General features: G+C 40.6%; 3 protein-coding genes across 8 annotated transcripts; 2 read left to right on the top strand and 1 right to left on the bottom strand.

Annotated features, from left to right (window-relative positions):
• Positions 1-225: 225 nt before the first annotated feature.
• LOC121794324 (squamosa promoter-binding-like protein 17) lies at positions 226-3299 on the top strand. 2 transcript variants are annotated; one of them, XM_042192442.1, is made up of 4 exons: positions 226-373; positions 735-1084; positions 2334-2473; positions 2556-3299. In XM_042192442.1, the coding sequence occupies exons 2-4, from the start codon at positions 759-761 to the stop codon at positions 3128-3130; spliced, it is 1041 nt and encodes a 346-aa protein (XP_042048376.1). In that variant the 5' UTR covers positions 226-373; positions 735-758; the 3' UTR covers positions 3131-3299. The 2 variants fall into 2 exon arrangements, with proteins under 2 accessions (XP_042048376.1, XP_042048377.1); XM_042192443.1 differs by lacking the exon at positions 226-373 and having other exon boundaries at positions 388-1084.
• A 613-nt stretch (positions 3300-3912) lies between these two features.
• LOC121794319 (protein STRUBBELIG-RECEPTOR FAMILY 2-like) lies at positions 3913-8315 on the top strand. Of its 5 annotated transcripts, none has more exons than XM_042192431.1 (17): positions 3913-3968; positions 4413-4518; positions 4804-4936; positions 5029-5100; positions 5181-5246; positions 5345-5416; positions 5504-5575; positions 5654-5725; positions 5789-5854; positions 5930-5995; positions 6078-6439; positions 6684-6952; positions 7038-7303; positions 7394-7541; positions 7622-7761; positions 7846-8002; positions 8086-8315. In XM_042192431.1, the coding sequence occupies exons 2-17, from the start codon at positions 4431-4433 to the stop codon at positions 8251-8253; spliced, it is 2217 nt and encodes a 738-aa protein (XP_042048365.1). In that variant the 5' UTR covers positions 3913-3968; positions 4413-4430; the 3' UTR covers positions 8254-8315. The 5 variants fall into 5 exon arrangements, with proteins under 5 accessions (XP_042048365.1, XP_042048364.1, XP_042048367.1 ...); XM_042192430.1 differs by lacking the exon at positions 3913-3968 and adding an exon at positions 3981-4082; XM_042192435.1 differs by lacking the exons at positions 3913-3968; positions 4413-4518 and adding an exon at positions 4013-4082.
• On the bottom strand, positions 8303-11679 carry LOC121794321 (CDK5RAP3-like protein). The gene is made up of 10 exons (XM_042192437.1): positions 11521-11679; positions 11257-11391; positions 10786-10880; positions 10604-10698; positions 10374-10509; positions 10127-10279; positions 9469-10029; positions 9097-9305; positions 8649-8781; positions 8303-8562 (listed from the first exon to the last, which is right to left on the bottom strand). Exons 1-10 carry the CDS (start codon positions 11579-11581, stop codon positions 8431-8433), a joined length of 1710 nt encoding a protein of 569 aa, XP_042048371.1. The 5' UTR covers positions 11582-11679; the 3' UTR covers positions 8303-8430.
• Between the last annotated feature and the right edge of the window lie 1771 nt (positions 11680-13450).

The following is a 13450-nucleotide window of genomic DNA, read 5'->3' as shown; positions in this document are numbered from 1 at the left end:
TGATAAAATATTAGTATAAAAGAAAAAAAGTAAGTAAGGTGATAAAGAATAAGAAAATTTTCATAAAGAAAAGTGAGAATAATTTTGGAAGAAAGACTAAAATAAAAAATAATGTAAATATTTTTCGTACTGTTTTATTAAAAAATAATTCACTCATTATTTTGTACTCCCTATATTTTTAAAAAGCTTTCTGCATATTTTAAAATTATTAATGGTACACTAATCACGAACAATACAGTATATACTCCATACAGCTACCGAGAGCTCTCTCCACATAGCGCTGCCTCCATTATTTTGACAGAAGTTCTTCAAAGTTCAAAACACTGCTCCAGAAATCCATACATCTCAAGCTGGCGTGATGGCCTATTGTCAGGTTCGCCATTCTCTCCACTCTCTCTCTCTCTCTCACGTCGATATTTTTCTTTGCGCCATTAATTAGCTTAAGAAAAACAAAGGAGCCTTCAACTCCTCCACCCCTCTGTTTCTGAACTCTCTTTGCTTAAAAGCTTTTCAATTAGGGTCAATGTTGAAAAGATTTCTGCATGTGTGTATCAGTGCGTGTGTTTTTGTTTTGTTCCTTCTTTTCAATTTTTTAGCTTTTCAAATATTTTTGGGAGAATACCCAAAAAAGAACCCACTTTTACTTGAAAGATCCCATTTTTATTTGTTTATATATACAAAACTGAGACCCCTTTCCATTTAAAAATAATGCATGTGGGCGGAATCTGATTTAGATGGATGAGTTCTAGACAACAAGAATGGAAAAGGGCTCTTCTTCTTCTCCTTCTCCTTCTTCTTCCTCCTCCTCTTCCTCCCCTGGCCCGGACTCCCTCAATGGCTTGAAGTTTGGCAAGAAAATCTACTTTCCAAAGAGCGGCGGCGCGCCTCCTCTGCCTCCGTCACCGGCCAAGAAGGGGAGGACTGCGGTGGAGCAGCCGCCTATGTGTCAGGTGGAGGGGTGCAGAGTAGATCTGAGTGATGCTAAGCCTTACTACTCAAGGCACAAAGTCTGTGGAATGCATTCCAAATCTCCTAGGGTCATTGTTGCTGGCCTTGAGCAAAGGTTTTGTCAACAGTGCAGCAGGTCACCCCTTTCTCTCTCTCTCTCTCAAACTGTGCACAAAATAGTTAATTTAGTGCCTTTTTAGTTTTTTTTGTATGTGTTCTTATATTTGATGGTGATGTCTTTTCCATTGCTTTATGTCTTTGGTTTCTTGATGTTGATGGGGCTTTGCTACTGTACATGGTGCTTTCCTTTTCATTTATTTTGTTTGGGCATGTGGTGTAGTTAATTCTTGTGTTACTTTTGATACTGATGTCTGAGGGCTTCTAAATGAGACTTGCCATCTATGTATACATGCTTCCAAAAGAGACAAGAAATGAGGTAGCTACACCAAATAATTGGTTTAAAAAATGTTTGTATTTTTCAGCAAGTATGTTAGGAAATATGCTCTAGCACATTCATCACACAACTTGTCAAGTATAAATGGACTTGATTATATTTGGTTTAACTCAACAGCAATAATTGAAGAAAGCCAACTTGAGTTTGGTAGAAAATTATTTTCTCTTGATAGTTTTTTAGGTAAGCAAATATTTATAGAAGCTAGATTGGAGGCTGTAAACCTCTTAATGATTTAGTACTTGTTCTCCTATCCTTGATTAAAGCAGCCATTTCCAGCTAATCAAGTTTTCTAAAGAAAATTGGATATTGTAATTTGTAGCTAATTCTTTGTAGATATAATCTGATTGTCTAAGCCTTGATAGTTTCACTTCTGATTTTCTGTGAAATGATATGAGGCAGTTGGTTAAACTTATGAAAAAAGATCATGCTAAAATGAGATCAAAGAGTGGTGCCTCTGCGAAACTTGGTTGCAAAGTTCAATGTGGGGAGAGAGTTGTTCTGGTTGAGATACACCCAACTATTTGAAGTTTGAGTTTAACTTTAAAAAAAGAGTTGGTGACTAGTCGATCGTGGGAGATCCTTTCCAGGTACTTGCTGGAGGCCATTCATTACAGTTGGTATTATTGCTGATATAAAGAAGAGGGCTGTGTGTTATCGATCTTCTAAGGCAAATATAGAATGAAAATTTGAAACAAGGCTGTGACTAGTTTGCAATAAACTTTGTACTAATAGAAGATTAATTGCTGTAACAAAGAAATAGCTTTAACTGTAACTGGGATTGTTAATTTTAAAGAGACAGGCTGAAGAATTTGGTAAAGTTGCAACTAGGCATCACTTATTCTAACCTATCCACCTTAGTTTCTAATGTTGGATAAGACAAACCTTCAGATGTTGCTGTAATAATAATAGCTTATTGTTAGCCTTGTTCCAGATTTCATCTGTTACCAGAATTCGACCTAGGAAAGCGGAGTTGCCGGAGGCGCCTAGCCGAGCATAATGAGCGTAGGAGAAAGCCGCCAGCAGGATCTCTGTTGTCTCCTCGCTATGGAAGCCTCTCTACATATAATTTTGGTTAGGCATTACTGAACTAAACATCCTGTCTCTCTCTCTTTCTCTCATCTTAAATTTGTGGTACTATTTTTCATGTGACAAGACCATAGCAAATCTGGAGGCTTTGTGATGGAATTCAGCAGCTATGCAGCTCTCAATGGACGAGATTCATGGCCGGATACATCGTCCAAACGAGTAATGGAAAGTCAAGCTTCCATCACAGGAAAGTACCATCTTCCGCTGCAGAGCAGCTCACAGTCGCAGGGCCCCCTGTATGATCAACTGCAAGGTACAACGCCAAGGCCCAGTTATTCTGGTCCCGGAGCATCCTCACAAGGATGTTTCGGTGGGGACTCAGACTCTACCAAAGCTCTCTCTCTTCTGTCAACTCAGCCGTGGGCATCAAGAACCCGGTCCACCAGCCTCATAGCTAGTAACTTTCCCGGGAATGATGGTGCGCCACCTATGGTTCATCCATCCATCAATATTCATGGTGCTCCATTCGCATGCGACCACGAGATGCCACCCAATCTTGGTCACGGACATACCACTCATGGTGCCAGCAACGAGTTCATCGGGGAGCTCGGCTTGGGTCAGCCAAGTGATGTGTACTTCCATGACCTCGTTCATTCAAGGGGGTATGACGCTTCCCTCCAGCATATGAATTGGTCACTTTAAACCCGAACTCAGTCGAAGATCTTATGCCTACAATAATCGACGTGGAACTTGTAGAACATGTGATTGATGTTCTTTTGTGTTTGCTGTTTGTACCTCTGTAAAAGACACATGCTTGCATTTGTTTTTTCATGCTATGACGATGATTAACTATTTACTACTTTTCTTCAAAGTAGTTGTCTCAACTCGTATATATTCTTTACTAATCTCAGAATGAAACAGACCATTGACGGATCTCACAGACTTAGATTCATGAAAGCTATCCCATCCACTACAGTAGCAATAAGATTATTGTAGATCAATTCTGAACTGGTGCCTGTAGTTGTTGAAATGCAGAAAGACCCTCTCAAGTCTCAAGAATCATAACTTAGACTTGATAGCATACACAGTCTGTGTGTACAAAAAACATAACAGCAAATGCATTCTCATTGTTTTTTTGAAGTTCATCTTGTGTAATGGAGTATCACTCTTTCATTCTTTTTCCAAGTAGAAAAAGACTTCAAAACTAGAGAAACCAAACTGATTTCAGCTTAAAATCCTCCAGTTTCTTCTATTTGAATACAAAATTTTTCCCCCATAGATATAAGTAGTATGATATTGGTCTTGGTATATATACAGAATTCATGAAAATAGAGTACGCATAAAACTTTACAGGGCTAGTTCCGTCATTTCCAACGTATAATTATTCGTAAAATGCACTTACGAGCACGTGGAGCGCACGCGCTTCTTCTAACTACATAACTGAATCGAGTCGTTGCATTTTCACATTCCAGCTTCTTATTGTATTCACTCACACTCACCAATTACCATCAACTCTCTCTCTCTCTCTCTCTCTCCAGAGGTAATCCAAGCCATGATTCTCTGCAATTAACCGAGATAGTGTGCTACATACATTTGCATGCATTGCGAACATCGATACAGATTGATTGATTGTGTTTGCGAAGACATTTTCCAGGTTCTTGAAAGAGTTTTTCTGTAACCCATTTTCGCATGCCACACCAAATCCGTGTATATCAGCGATGTGAATAGTTGCTATTCTGTATGTCTATTATGAATTCGCGATTTTGTTGCGCAAGAATTTCAAACTTATAGTATAATGCTCTTACAAACTTCAAATTTTTACTTGGTATTCAAGTTTTCAGCGCAGAATATTGTTCCAAATACTTTTCTTGATTTTCACATTTGGGATTATGCGAAGCTTAATCGAGTGTTTCGGGTTTAATACTTACTTTATGCTTTCCTTAATTATTATACTCATCATTTCTTGTTTTCGCTATTTTTACAGAATATTTTTTTGACAAATATGGCTAAGAATCTGTTCTTGCTGATTCTGGGTTTCTATTTGGTGATTATGGGACTTGAGTCTTGGGCAATCACTGATTTTTTCGAGGGTAACTAGTCTTCAATTTCGAATTACAGTTGATCGCTTAATTTATACACCGATTTTGTTGAACTTTTCTGCTGATAAAAGGAAAACGATTGTGCTTATAGTCTTAACTTAGGAAGAATTCATGAAAGTTGGTTCGAGAAGTTTTTTCCATAATTTGGGCCATTCTTGAATTTCCTTCAAGTTAATGAAGTTGAAACATTTTTTTTACTTGTTACATAATGTACAATCTTCTTACTTGTTCTGCTTTTGGAAAAAAAAAACTGATAAACGGACTCGTGTTATGCAGTTCAAGCTCTTCAAAATCTGTACAGGTCACTTAACAAGCCGAAGCAGCTGGAGCTTTGGAAAGAAGAGAGTGGAGACCCTTGTGCAGAACTTTGGACTGGAGTTCACTGCATCGGATCATCAATTATCGAACTGTTGTTCTTCATAATCCATATGATGAAATATTGAAATACATTCTTCTTACAGATTGACTATGATAACTTCTTATTTTTGTTCATTTTTGCAGTAAACTTCATGGGATGCGGCTAACTGGTAACATTGAATTTGAGCTCTCTGATCTCTTAAGTCTGAAAAAATTGTAAGAAAATTCTGTTATTTTTTTTGTATTCTTTGATGTTGTCAAGCCCTGCCATGTAACCTCTTAAATAATTTTATTAGGGACCTTAGTTCAAATGACATTCAAGGATCAATCCCCTACAGTTTACCTCCTAACCTCACACACTTGTAAGATACTCAAATTATCTCCTTCGTGCAAGAACTATGACCATTTGCTTAACAATTTTAGAGTAATGACTGTTTTGGCTCTGTTTAATGCATATCAGAAACTTTGCTGAGAACAAATTCAATCAGAGCTTTCCATACTCGATAGAGCAGATGAAACACATCCGACATCTGTAAGAAGCCCTCTTTCTTTAATAGGATTAGTTCTCAGGATTCCAAACCTTCTGTATGTTACTGAGCTTTTGTTTTACTCTGCGTAGGAATCTGAGCCACAATTCGCTATCTGGATCCTTAGGAAATGTGTTTGCTGGCCTTGAGCATCTTCAAGAATTGTATGCTACATTCAACACGAGGGGAATGACTATTTAAGTTGTTTCTCAATTCTGACAAATGTATTGTTCTTTCACCAGGGATCTGTCGTTCAATAGCTTCACCGGAGATCTACCTGTCTCGATCAAATCTCTGGCAAACCTTACAGGCTTGTGAGTTTCTTTCTCGGTTTGTTGACTCTGATTAATGTATGGAACTGACATGAACTACTTCAGGTTTTTGCAGAACAATCAATTTACTGGATCAGTGATTTTCTTGGCTAATCTCACTCTCACTGATCTGTATGTGTATCAAATAAAAAATTGAGAATTTCTTTTCACTTTATTTAGGTGTGTGCTAACTAATCCCAATTTTAGGAATATTGAAGATAACCATTTCAGTGGTGTTATTCCAGAACAATTCCAAAATATCACCAACTTGCGGTATATTAAATGTCTTAAACTAGAGAGCATGCTCACATTTGATTTCTGTAATTTTTTTACTCGACTTTTGTTTTTTGTTCAGGTTTGGGGGCAATCAATTTGTAAGAGAAGCAAACTATCCTCCTTGGAAGTTTCCTATTGAGTCTATGCCGAAAGAGAAAGACAGTCCACCACCACCACCACCACCACTACCAGCAGCAGCAGCAGCAGTAGTATCAGCAAATCTCAGTGCCTATGAGAACCATCCTTTTGAAATAAACGAAGCTCACAAACAGAAGAAAATGGGCGCGGTTGGTATACTTCTAATAGTTGGTGGCATCATTCTGGTTGCTGGAAGTGCAGCTCTTGTGATTGTTCACAGGAAACAGTCATCTATGAGAAGAAACAGAAGTTCAGTAGGCCGTGAAGACTCGATGAAATCTCTTCCTAGTGATAAGCTCCAAGGTAAGAAAAACATATAAGGAAATAAGATCCTCTGCAACATGGAACAACTTTGAAAGTGCTCATGTCATGTAAAATCATTCTTGCTTGTTATTTTCATATATTACTTTTTGCATATATTAATGATCTGTAGAACACAGCTTATCATCTGAATGATGATATGGAGCTATGAATGCTTTCTCAATCTATGTACAATTTCGCATGGCTTTCTTTCCTCACCTTTTTTGTTTTGCTTCGTCTGGAACAGATTATACATCGGTGAGTGGAACAGGCAGCCCTCACACATCGGGATTCAGCTCTTCACCCATGATTACTCCCTCTCGTTTGCCTGCTGTTCGGACTAGAACACTGATTTTGCCCAGGACAAAAAGTTTCTCAAAGAGCAGAATGGCATCTGCTCCAAGAGTATACACTATTGCAGAGCTTCAAATAGCAACAAACAGCTTTGGTGAAGAACACTTTATTGGTGAAGGATCCCTTGGTTCAGTTTATAAAGCACATTTTCCAGATGGCACGGTAAATATACGCACTATTCAAGTTGCATAGGTTTTGAAAATCCAAAATAAGAATTTTGTGTGGCATAAATATTCTCTTTTGGTAGGTTGTGGCTGTGAAGAGCATAAAGACAGTGCCTCTATCCATCATCGAAGAACAACAGTTCTTCGATGTGATAAAAAATATATCGCGTTTGAAGCATCCTAACATTGTTCCTCTTCTTGGTTACTCAATGGAGCATGGCCAGCATCTCCTTGCGTATGAGTTTATCAAGAACTTGACTCTTGACGATGCTCTGCATTGTGTAGCGTACAAGCCTCTGAACTGGGGCTCCCGTCTTCAGGTTGCTCTTGGCGTAGCGCGAGCTCTGGAGTAAGTAGATAGCCATAAATTTATTCATTTTGAGTTTTCCACCCTTCAATCTAGTTCATCTCAAGAAAATGTGCTTTTTTTGCTTGTCAGTTACATGCATTCATCATTTGTGCCGCCTATTCCACATAGCAACTTGAAAGCTGCTAACATCTTACTTGATGAAGAGCTCAAGCCCCATGTCTGTGATTGTGGTTTGGCCATACTGAAGCCTCTTTCTAGGAACACGGTTAAGCTCAAGGTACACGTCAACTTCTATTACTGCTACTTCGGTTTCTTCTTCCTTTGCCTTCTCATTTTGAAATTTGGATGTATGCACAGGCTTCTGAAATGGCTATTGCTGATGGTGGCTACATTGCCCCAGATAATCTACAACCTAGCTCTGGTAACTCGAAGGCTGATGTCTATGCCTTCGGGGTGCTGCTGTTAGAGATTTTGACAGGAAGAAAACCATTTGACAAGTACTATGTTCTTCCTCTGTTTACTTCAACTTTCCCATTTTTTTGCTATTGTATGAGTTAGTATTTTCTTCTGTGTGCACGCAGTTCACGACCACCAGGAGAGCAGTCACTGGTGAGATGGGCTGCATCCAGGCTTCACGACAGCGCGTCATTAGCACAGATGGTGGATCAAGCCATTAAGAATAAAATCCCCTCCAAGTCTCTCTCTCGTTTTGCCGATGTAGTATCCATGTGTATTCAGGTATTGCAAAAGACAACATGCGTTACATTATTATAAGTTAAAACCAAGAGATGATAATAACCTGCACCTCTCTCTTACAACAGCCTGAGCAGGAATTCAGGCCCCAAATTGGTGAAATTGTGGAATCGCTAAGCCGACTACTGAATCCAACCGCAGCAGATGTAGCAGAGGCAGACTTCGAACAATCTTTTAGATCAACCAACTCTAAGTTCTTTAGCTCATCACCCACACAAAGCTACTACTCTGTGTAATCTTGCTTTTCACAAAGTGAAATGTCTCAAGGCTTTTTGAGAGCAATGATTTGTTCGAAAAACAGTTTATAGCATCAATTTTGGTTTTGGCTATTCAAAGGTCACTTTGATATCATGAACATAACACCGCTGTTAATAACTATCGTTACAAGTCTACAGGCAACTAGTTTATGGAATTTATACATTTAAGCCACTGTTCAACAGTGTGTTAATCTCTCCAATGATATTGACAGGTCTTCCGTCGAATAGGTTTGAAAGCGTAGCCTCACAAAGTTGCTTTAACTCTCTGGTTTTCACAAGAGCTGCTTCCTGCAAAATAAGATAGTAAAAATGTATTAGCAAGCCACAGTGCTGGTGGAAAAGAAAAGAATGACTTGAACTTTAAGTGAACTTACTTGTCTGGGCCATGAGGAAGATAATGAATTTTGTAGCTCAACGCGTTTAGCATAAAGGTCTTTCAGCCCTTCCTTTAACTTGGATTCATGGTGCTTCTTTTCCTCCAGTGTAGTTACCAAACGATCCAAAAATCTGATGTTTAAGAGAACCATGAGGATTATTTGTGATATCATCGAACAAGACACGAGAACGGGCATCTAAGAGTACGGAGGTGAGAAAAGCTTTCTAGGACATAACTTTGGCCAATAATCATGAATCTACTAAGAACCAAATGAAAGTTTTGAATCTATGAAATTAAAACACAATCTTTGGAACGTCATGAGAACACAGTGAAACCATGCACCTAACTTAGCCAAGACATGGGCAGGTCAGTGTGTGTGTGCGCGTGTGTGTGTGTGAGAGAGAGTGAGAGAGAGCAAAAATAATTTGGAATAAGACTGTTGATACCTTCTAGAGTTCAGTATCATAATCCTGTCCCGAGTCTTCCTATTAGTTAAGTTTGAGATGGCTAAAGATACATTTGACAGCATCTCACGGATAGAGTCAGAAGAGTACTGCTGGAGCACAAAGGGAGCTACTGCTTGGACTTGATGTTGTAAAGATAAGGTTTCTTCATTTGTTAATTCAAGCAACCGTTGGTTTAAAAATGCTTTGACCTGATCTCGGTATCAAAGAGAAAGACGAAACATAAGTAAGCAGAAAAAAAGAGCAAGATATCTCAAAAACAAAAAAAGAGAGAATAGATTGCTAGGTTGAAGGTTTTTTCCTTAGCAAAATAGTACACAGCGTAGGAAGGTGAAACATTAAGTCAGTATAAACCTCAAATAAGTCATCAAGTATCTTGTTCCGGTATTCTGTTTCCATAAGCTGACTCCTTTCTTGGCTACTTGTAGTTGCTTCAGCTTTAGAATAATGATCGATTAGACCAGATTCTGCGGGAGTGCTTGTTACAACAGTTCCCTCAGCCCCGGCAACCTCTGGATTCTCAACACTTATATCCCAATCAATACCTGGCAGAGAGACATCTTGAGGTGTGCTTTCCATGTTTTCCATGACCTGGTGAGTCGTAGCATCATCTCCATGAGGAGAATTTGGTAAAGCATCACTAGCACTAACAATTTCATATGGACCTAATCCATTTCCATTATCTTCTGTTTCTACAGCACCAATATCCCAATCAATGTCAGAGCTCCCCAAAGTAATATCCCAGTCAATGCTTTCAGCTGCAATATCTGCTTCCCCAGCAGCTATGAGTGCAGGTTCATCATTGCTTACTTCAGTGGTGACAACACCAAAAACTTCAGGACTCACAAAAACGGTAAGAGAAGGGGTATTTAGGCGAATGTCTATCAAGTTTGGCAACACAGGGCTAGGAGTTTTCTGCAAGCACAGAAATATTTCAGAAACAGGATATCAAATGAATTATAAGCTAAAAAAAATATCAAAGGTAGTAAATTAATTCGAGAAAAACTCTTACATCCTTCTCTGTATGAGCATCTTTAACAAATGTTGAGTAAAACTCAATGGCCATTGTTACGGAATCACTGTTCAACAATTCTAACATCTGACAAAAAGTGCTCGGAAGCGATTTTACAGCTGTTTCAAACAACTCTAACCTGACATTTACACCCTGCAGAACCGGACTCATCATTCATCTAGCGATTTCAGACTGAGCATTTTAGAATATAAAGAACAAATATAAAGAGAGTGAACAAAAACAAAACCTGCAATCCTAGCTCCTGACAAGCCTCTGAATATTTTGCTGCCGAAAGAGCTGCATTTCGCTTTATATCAGCTTCTTTTCGCTCTAATTCCACAAGCTGTTGCTGACTCTTTTGGACTTGCTTCTTCTGATATGGGCTTTAAAGTGAAATAGAACCAACCAGTCAAGAAAAATGTTATAAAGTATGATTCATATTATTGGGTTTTGAGAGAAACTACAAACATATCTCACATTTCATAATTCACATTTTGGACCATTATCTGAGCTGCCTCACCAAGATAAATATGATCTTTCTCGTATGCTCGCACTATGGTCTCCCAATCACCCTGTCAAATTTAGGGATTTGTCACTAAATGTAAAAAACGATGATTTAATGGAGACATATATTCAAAGAGGACGTCTAGATATCTTACCGCAGCCCCTGAACGCCGACCAAATATATTGCGGCTTTCTGGAGTTGACTGTAAGAGGATTTCATATATTTTCTTTGCTTCCAAATAGTCAATTCCTGAAAAATAATTACAATAGCAACAATATTTTTTTGAAAACACAACAGCAAAGAGATAGAAACTTAGAAAGTCGCGGCTGTGATTACACATAATTTAACAATTAGCATCGATTTCAAAAAAAATCCTGCAAACACTAACCTCCATAGATACGTACTACCTAAGTCTTAAACAAGCATACTTCAATCCTTATACAAATATAATCTAATCTCACATAAAAAAATATGGTAAATATTCAATCACAGGCTTGATTAATTTCAGAAAAAAAATAAGTCGATTAGCATTTCCCAAGCATCACCTTCTCTCGCTCAAGCACAAATGCTTAATTGGAGTTTCAAAAATCAAAAGCAACTAAATAAATAAGAAACGATCTAAAACCTTCAAGGTCAAGGGTTTGGAAAAAAGGATCAATGTCTTTGGGCAGTGCAGCAAACGACGTGGAAATCTTCGCCCTCACAGCCGCCATTCGCTTTCTCCAGTCCGCCGGGATCCTCTTCCGATCCACCAGCCATTCTTCAATTCAACCAATATATCAACTCAAGTTTTTCCGGAAAAAAAAAAAAGAAAACAGAGAAATTAAACTAGAGATGGTGTTCAAAAATAAAGTTGAGTCTAACAGTTGAATGTAACTAATGATTTTACCTCCGAGACGAGCAAAAGCGATGTCGATCGGGAGTTTCCGAATATCGTCTTGATTCTGCATTTCTTCGAGATGACGATTTTGGATTTAGCGAAGCATAAATCTCCTTTGGAATTTATTCAGCTATGAAGTTTCACAGGTGCGTTTCAGACTGTCGTTAGAGCATCTCCAGTAAGACTAGACGTCAAATAGCTCTCACATAGCCTTCACACTGCCACATCATCAGCACTACAATTCTCCTGCCACATCAACTGGACATCAAATAGCCCTCACATAGCCTTCACACTACCTATCCACATCACTAATAACAATTATATAATTTAATTTACACTCGTATCAACATACGGAATTTAATTTACGAGACAAATACGGAAAATTCGAATAATAATATTAAAACTTAAAAGGTACATTAATTTTAAAAAAAAAGTACAAAAATTAAAAAGTAATACAAAATCACTCATCGCCGCCGTCCTCGTCTCCGTCGTCGCCCAGCGCTTCTTCACCGTCGTCGCCGCCGCCTCCGTCGCCACCTACGCCGCGGCTATTCCCGCCGGTGTCCCTCCTCATCGCCTCCAATTCTTCGCGCTGGCTCTGGAGCAATACACGAAGAAAATCCTTCACCTCGGGGTCCACCGCCGCTTGGAAGTCGACTAAGGTCTTCACCATTTGAGCGCGCGTTTGTTGGCGCGCGAAGAATTTGAGCTCCTCGGTAGACCTGCCGAGGGGGGATGTCGAATGGACCCCCTGGGAACTCGGGGTGCCCCCCCTCGCAACCTGTTGCGCCCGCCTTTGGCCAACCGGGCGAGGTCGGCGACAGAACGAACGAGGAGTCGGGACCTCCTGGGCCGTCTCGGGGAGGTCTGTCGAACCACCGCTGCTGCCGCTATAATCTCCGGTATAGTTCAGTTTCTGCCTCTTCGGCCAGCCAGCGTCGACGCCTGCCCGGAATTTCTCCGACTCGTTGAGCACAACATAGCAGTTCCAGTAGGTGAACTCATAGTACTTCTTCTGCGGATCGGGGTAGGCTCTCTCCGCAATCCTCCTGCAGTCTTCCTCTGTTTGGCCACTGGTCTGCATGCTGAGGGCGTTGGCGTACAAACCCGAAAATCGAGAGACGCCAGACCTGATTCGGTCCCAGCACTTCCGGACCTCCTCCCCGGTGCACGGTCTCCCTTCAGGGCAAAATGCCCTGTAGGCTGCGGCTATCTTGGCCCACAAGTTGACGATCCTCTGGTTGTTCGAAACGAGAGGATCGTCGCACACACTCACCCACACCTTGGCAACCGCAACGTTCTCCGCGTCCGTCCACTTCCTCCGGCCCCGGATTTCGGCCTCCGGCTGCGACGACTCGCCGACCTTCTTGGCCTTGCCCTTCTTCTTACCCCGCCCTACTCCCTGGCTTTGAATGAGAATATCCGGAACCTCGTTAATATCAAAACCCAAGTCCGCTAAGGAGAAGGTCTCCGTATACTGTGCATCCGTTGGGGTCGATGTGTGCGAAGAACCGGTGGAAAAATCAAAAGTCGGCCGATAGGCGTTGTCCCCCCCCGTGCGTCCCCTGCGCCGGGGGAATCATCTGCTGCGCCGGTGGCTGCATCCCGGGTGCCCACCCTGGCATCATCTGCTGCCACGGGTACATGTTGTAGTACCCGGTCATCGGAGGCCAACCACCTCCCCCAGGAGCCGGGGAGGTATGGGACCCTACCCCGGGAGTCGGGGCCGTCTGAGACCCTACACCGGGAGGCGGGGGAGTCTGAGACCATCCCCCGGGAGTCACTGGAGTACCTTCGTAGTTGTTCTCCATTGCTCGTTATTGATCTTGAACAGAAAGTAAGGTAGAGAGAGAGTACTCGTTAAAACAAGTGGTGCGAATGAAAATGACGTTCAAAGCGGGTATATATAGTGTTTTCAAAAGAAAAAAAAATAAAAAAT

Source organism: Salvia splendens, chromosome 3, assembly GCF_004379255.2.
Source record: "Salvia splendens isolate huo1 chromosome 3, SspV2, whole genome shotgun sequence".
In the NCBI taxonomy this organism is placed as follows: Eukaryota; Viridiplantae; Streptophyta; class Magnoliopsida; order Lamiales; family Lamiaceae; genus Salvia; species Salvia splendens.
The sequence above is the reverse complement of the archived record's forward strand: the minus strand, read 5'-3'. Positions and strand labels throughout refer to the sequence as shown.

Bases quoted from the DNA above. Each gene is read 5' to 3' on its own strand.
- LOC121794324 (XM_042192442.1), top strand. From the start codon at position 759: ATGGAAAAGGGCTCTTCTTCTTCTCCTTCTCCTTCTTCTTCCTCCTCC. The intron at 1,085-2,333 runs GTCACCCCTTTC...GCCTTGTTCCAG, and splicing joins TTTTGTCAACAGTGCAGCAG to ATTTCATCTGTTACCAGAAT. The intron at 2,474-2,555 runs GTTAGGCATTAC...TCATGTGACAAG, and splicing joins CCTCTCTACATATAATTTTG to ACCATAGCAAATCTGGAGGC.
- LOC121794319 (XM_042192430.1), top strand. From the start codon at position 4,026: ATGCATTGCGAACATCGATACAGATTGATTGATTGTGTTTGCGAAGAC. The intron at 5,101-5,180 runs GTAAGAAAATTC...TAATTTTATTAG, and splicing joins CTCTTAAGTCTGAAAAAATT to GGACCTTAGTTCAAATGACA. The intron at 8,003-8,085 runs GTATTGCAAAAG...CTCTTACAACAG, and splicing joins TAGTATCCATGTGTATTCAG to CCTGAGCAGGAATTCAGGCC.
- LOC121794321 (XM_042192437.1), bottom strand. From the start codon at position 11,581: ATGCAGAATCAAGACGATATTCGGAAACTCCCGATCGACATCGCTTTT. The intron at 10,881-11,256 runs GTTTTAGATCGT...ATTATTTTTCAG, and splicing joins CCAAACCCTTGACCTTGAAG to GAATTGACTATTTGGAAGCA. The intron at 8,563-8,648 runs GTAAGTTCACTT...CTTATTTTGCAG, and splicing joins CTTCCTCATGGCCCAGACAA to GAAGCAGCTCTTGTGAAAAC.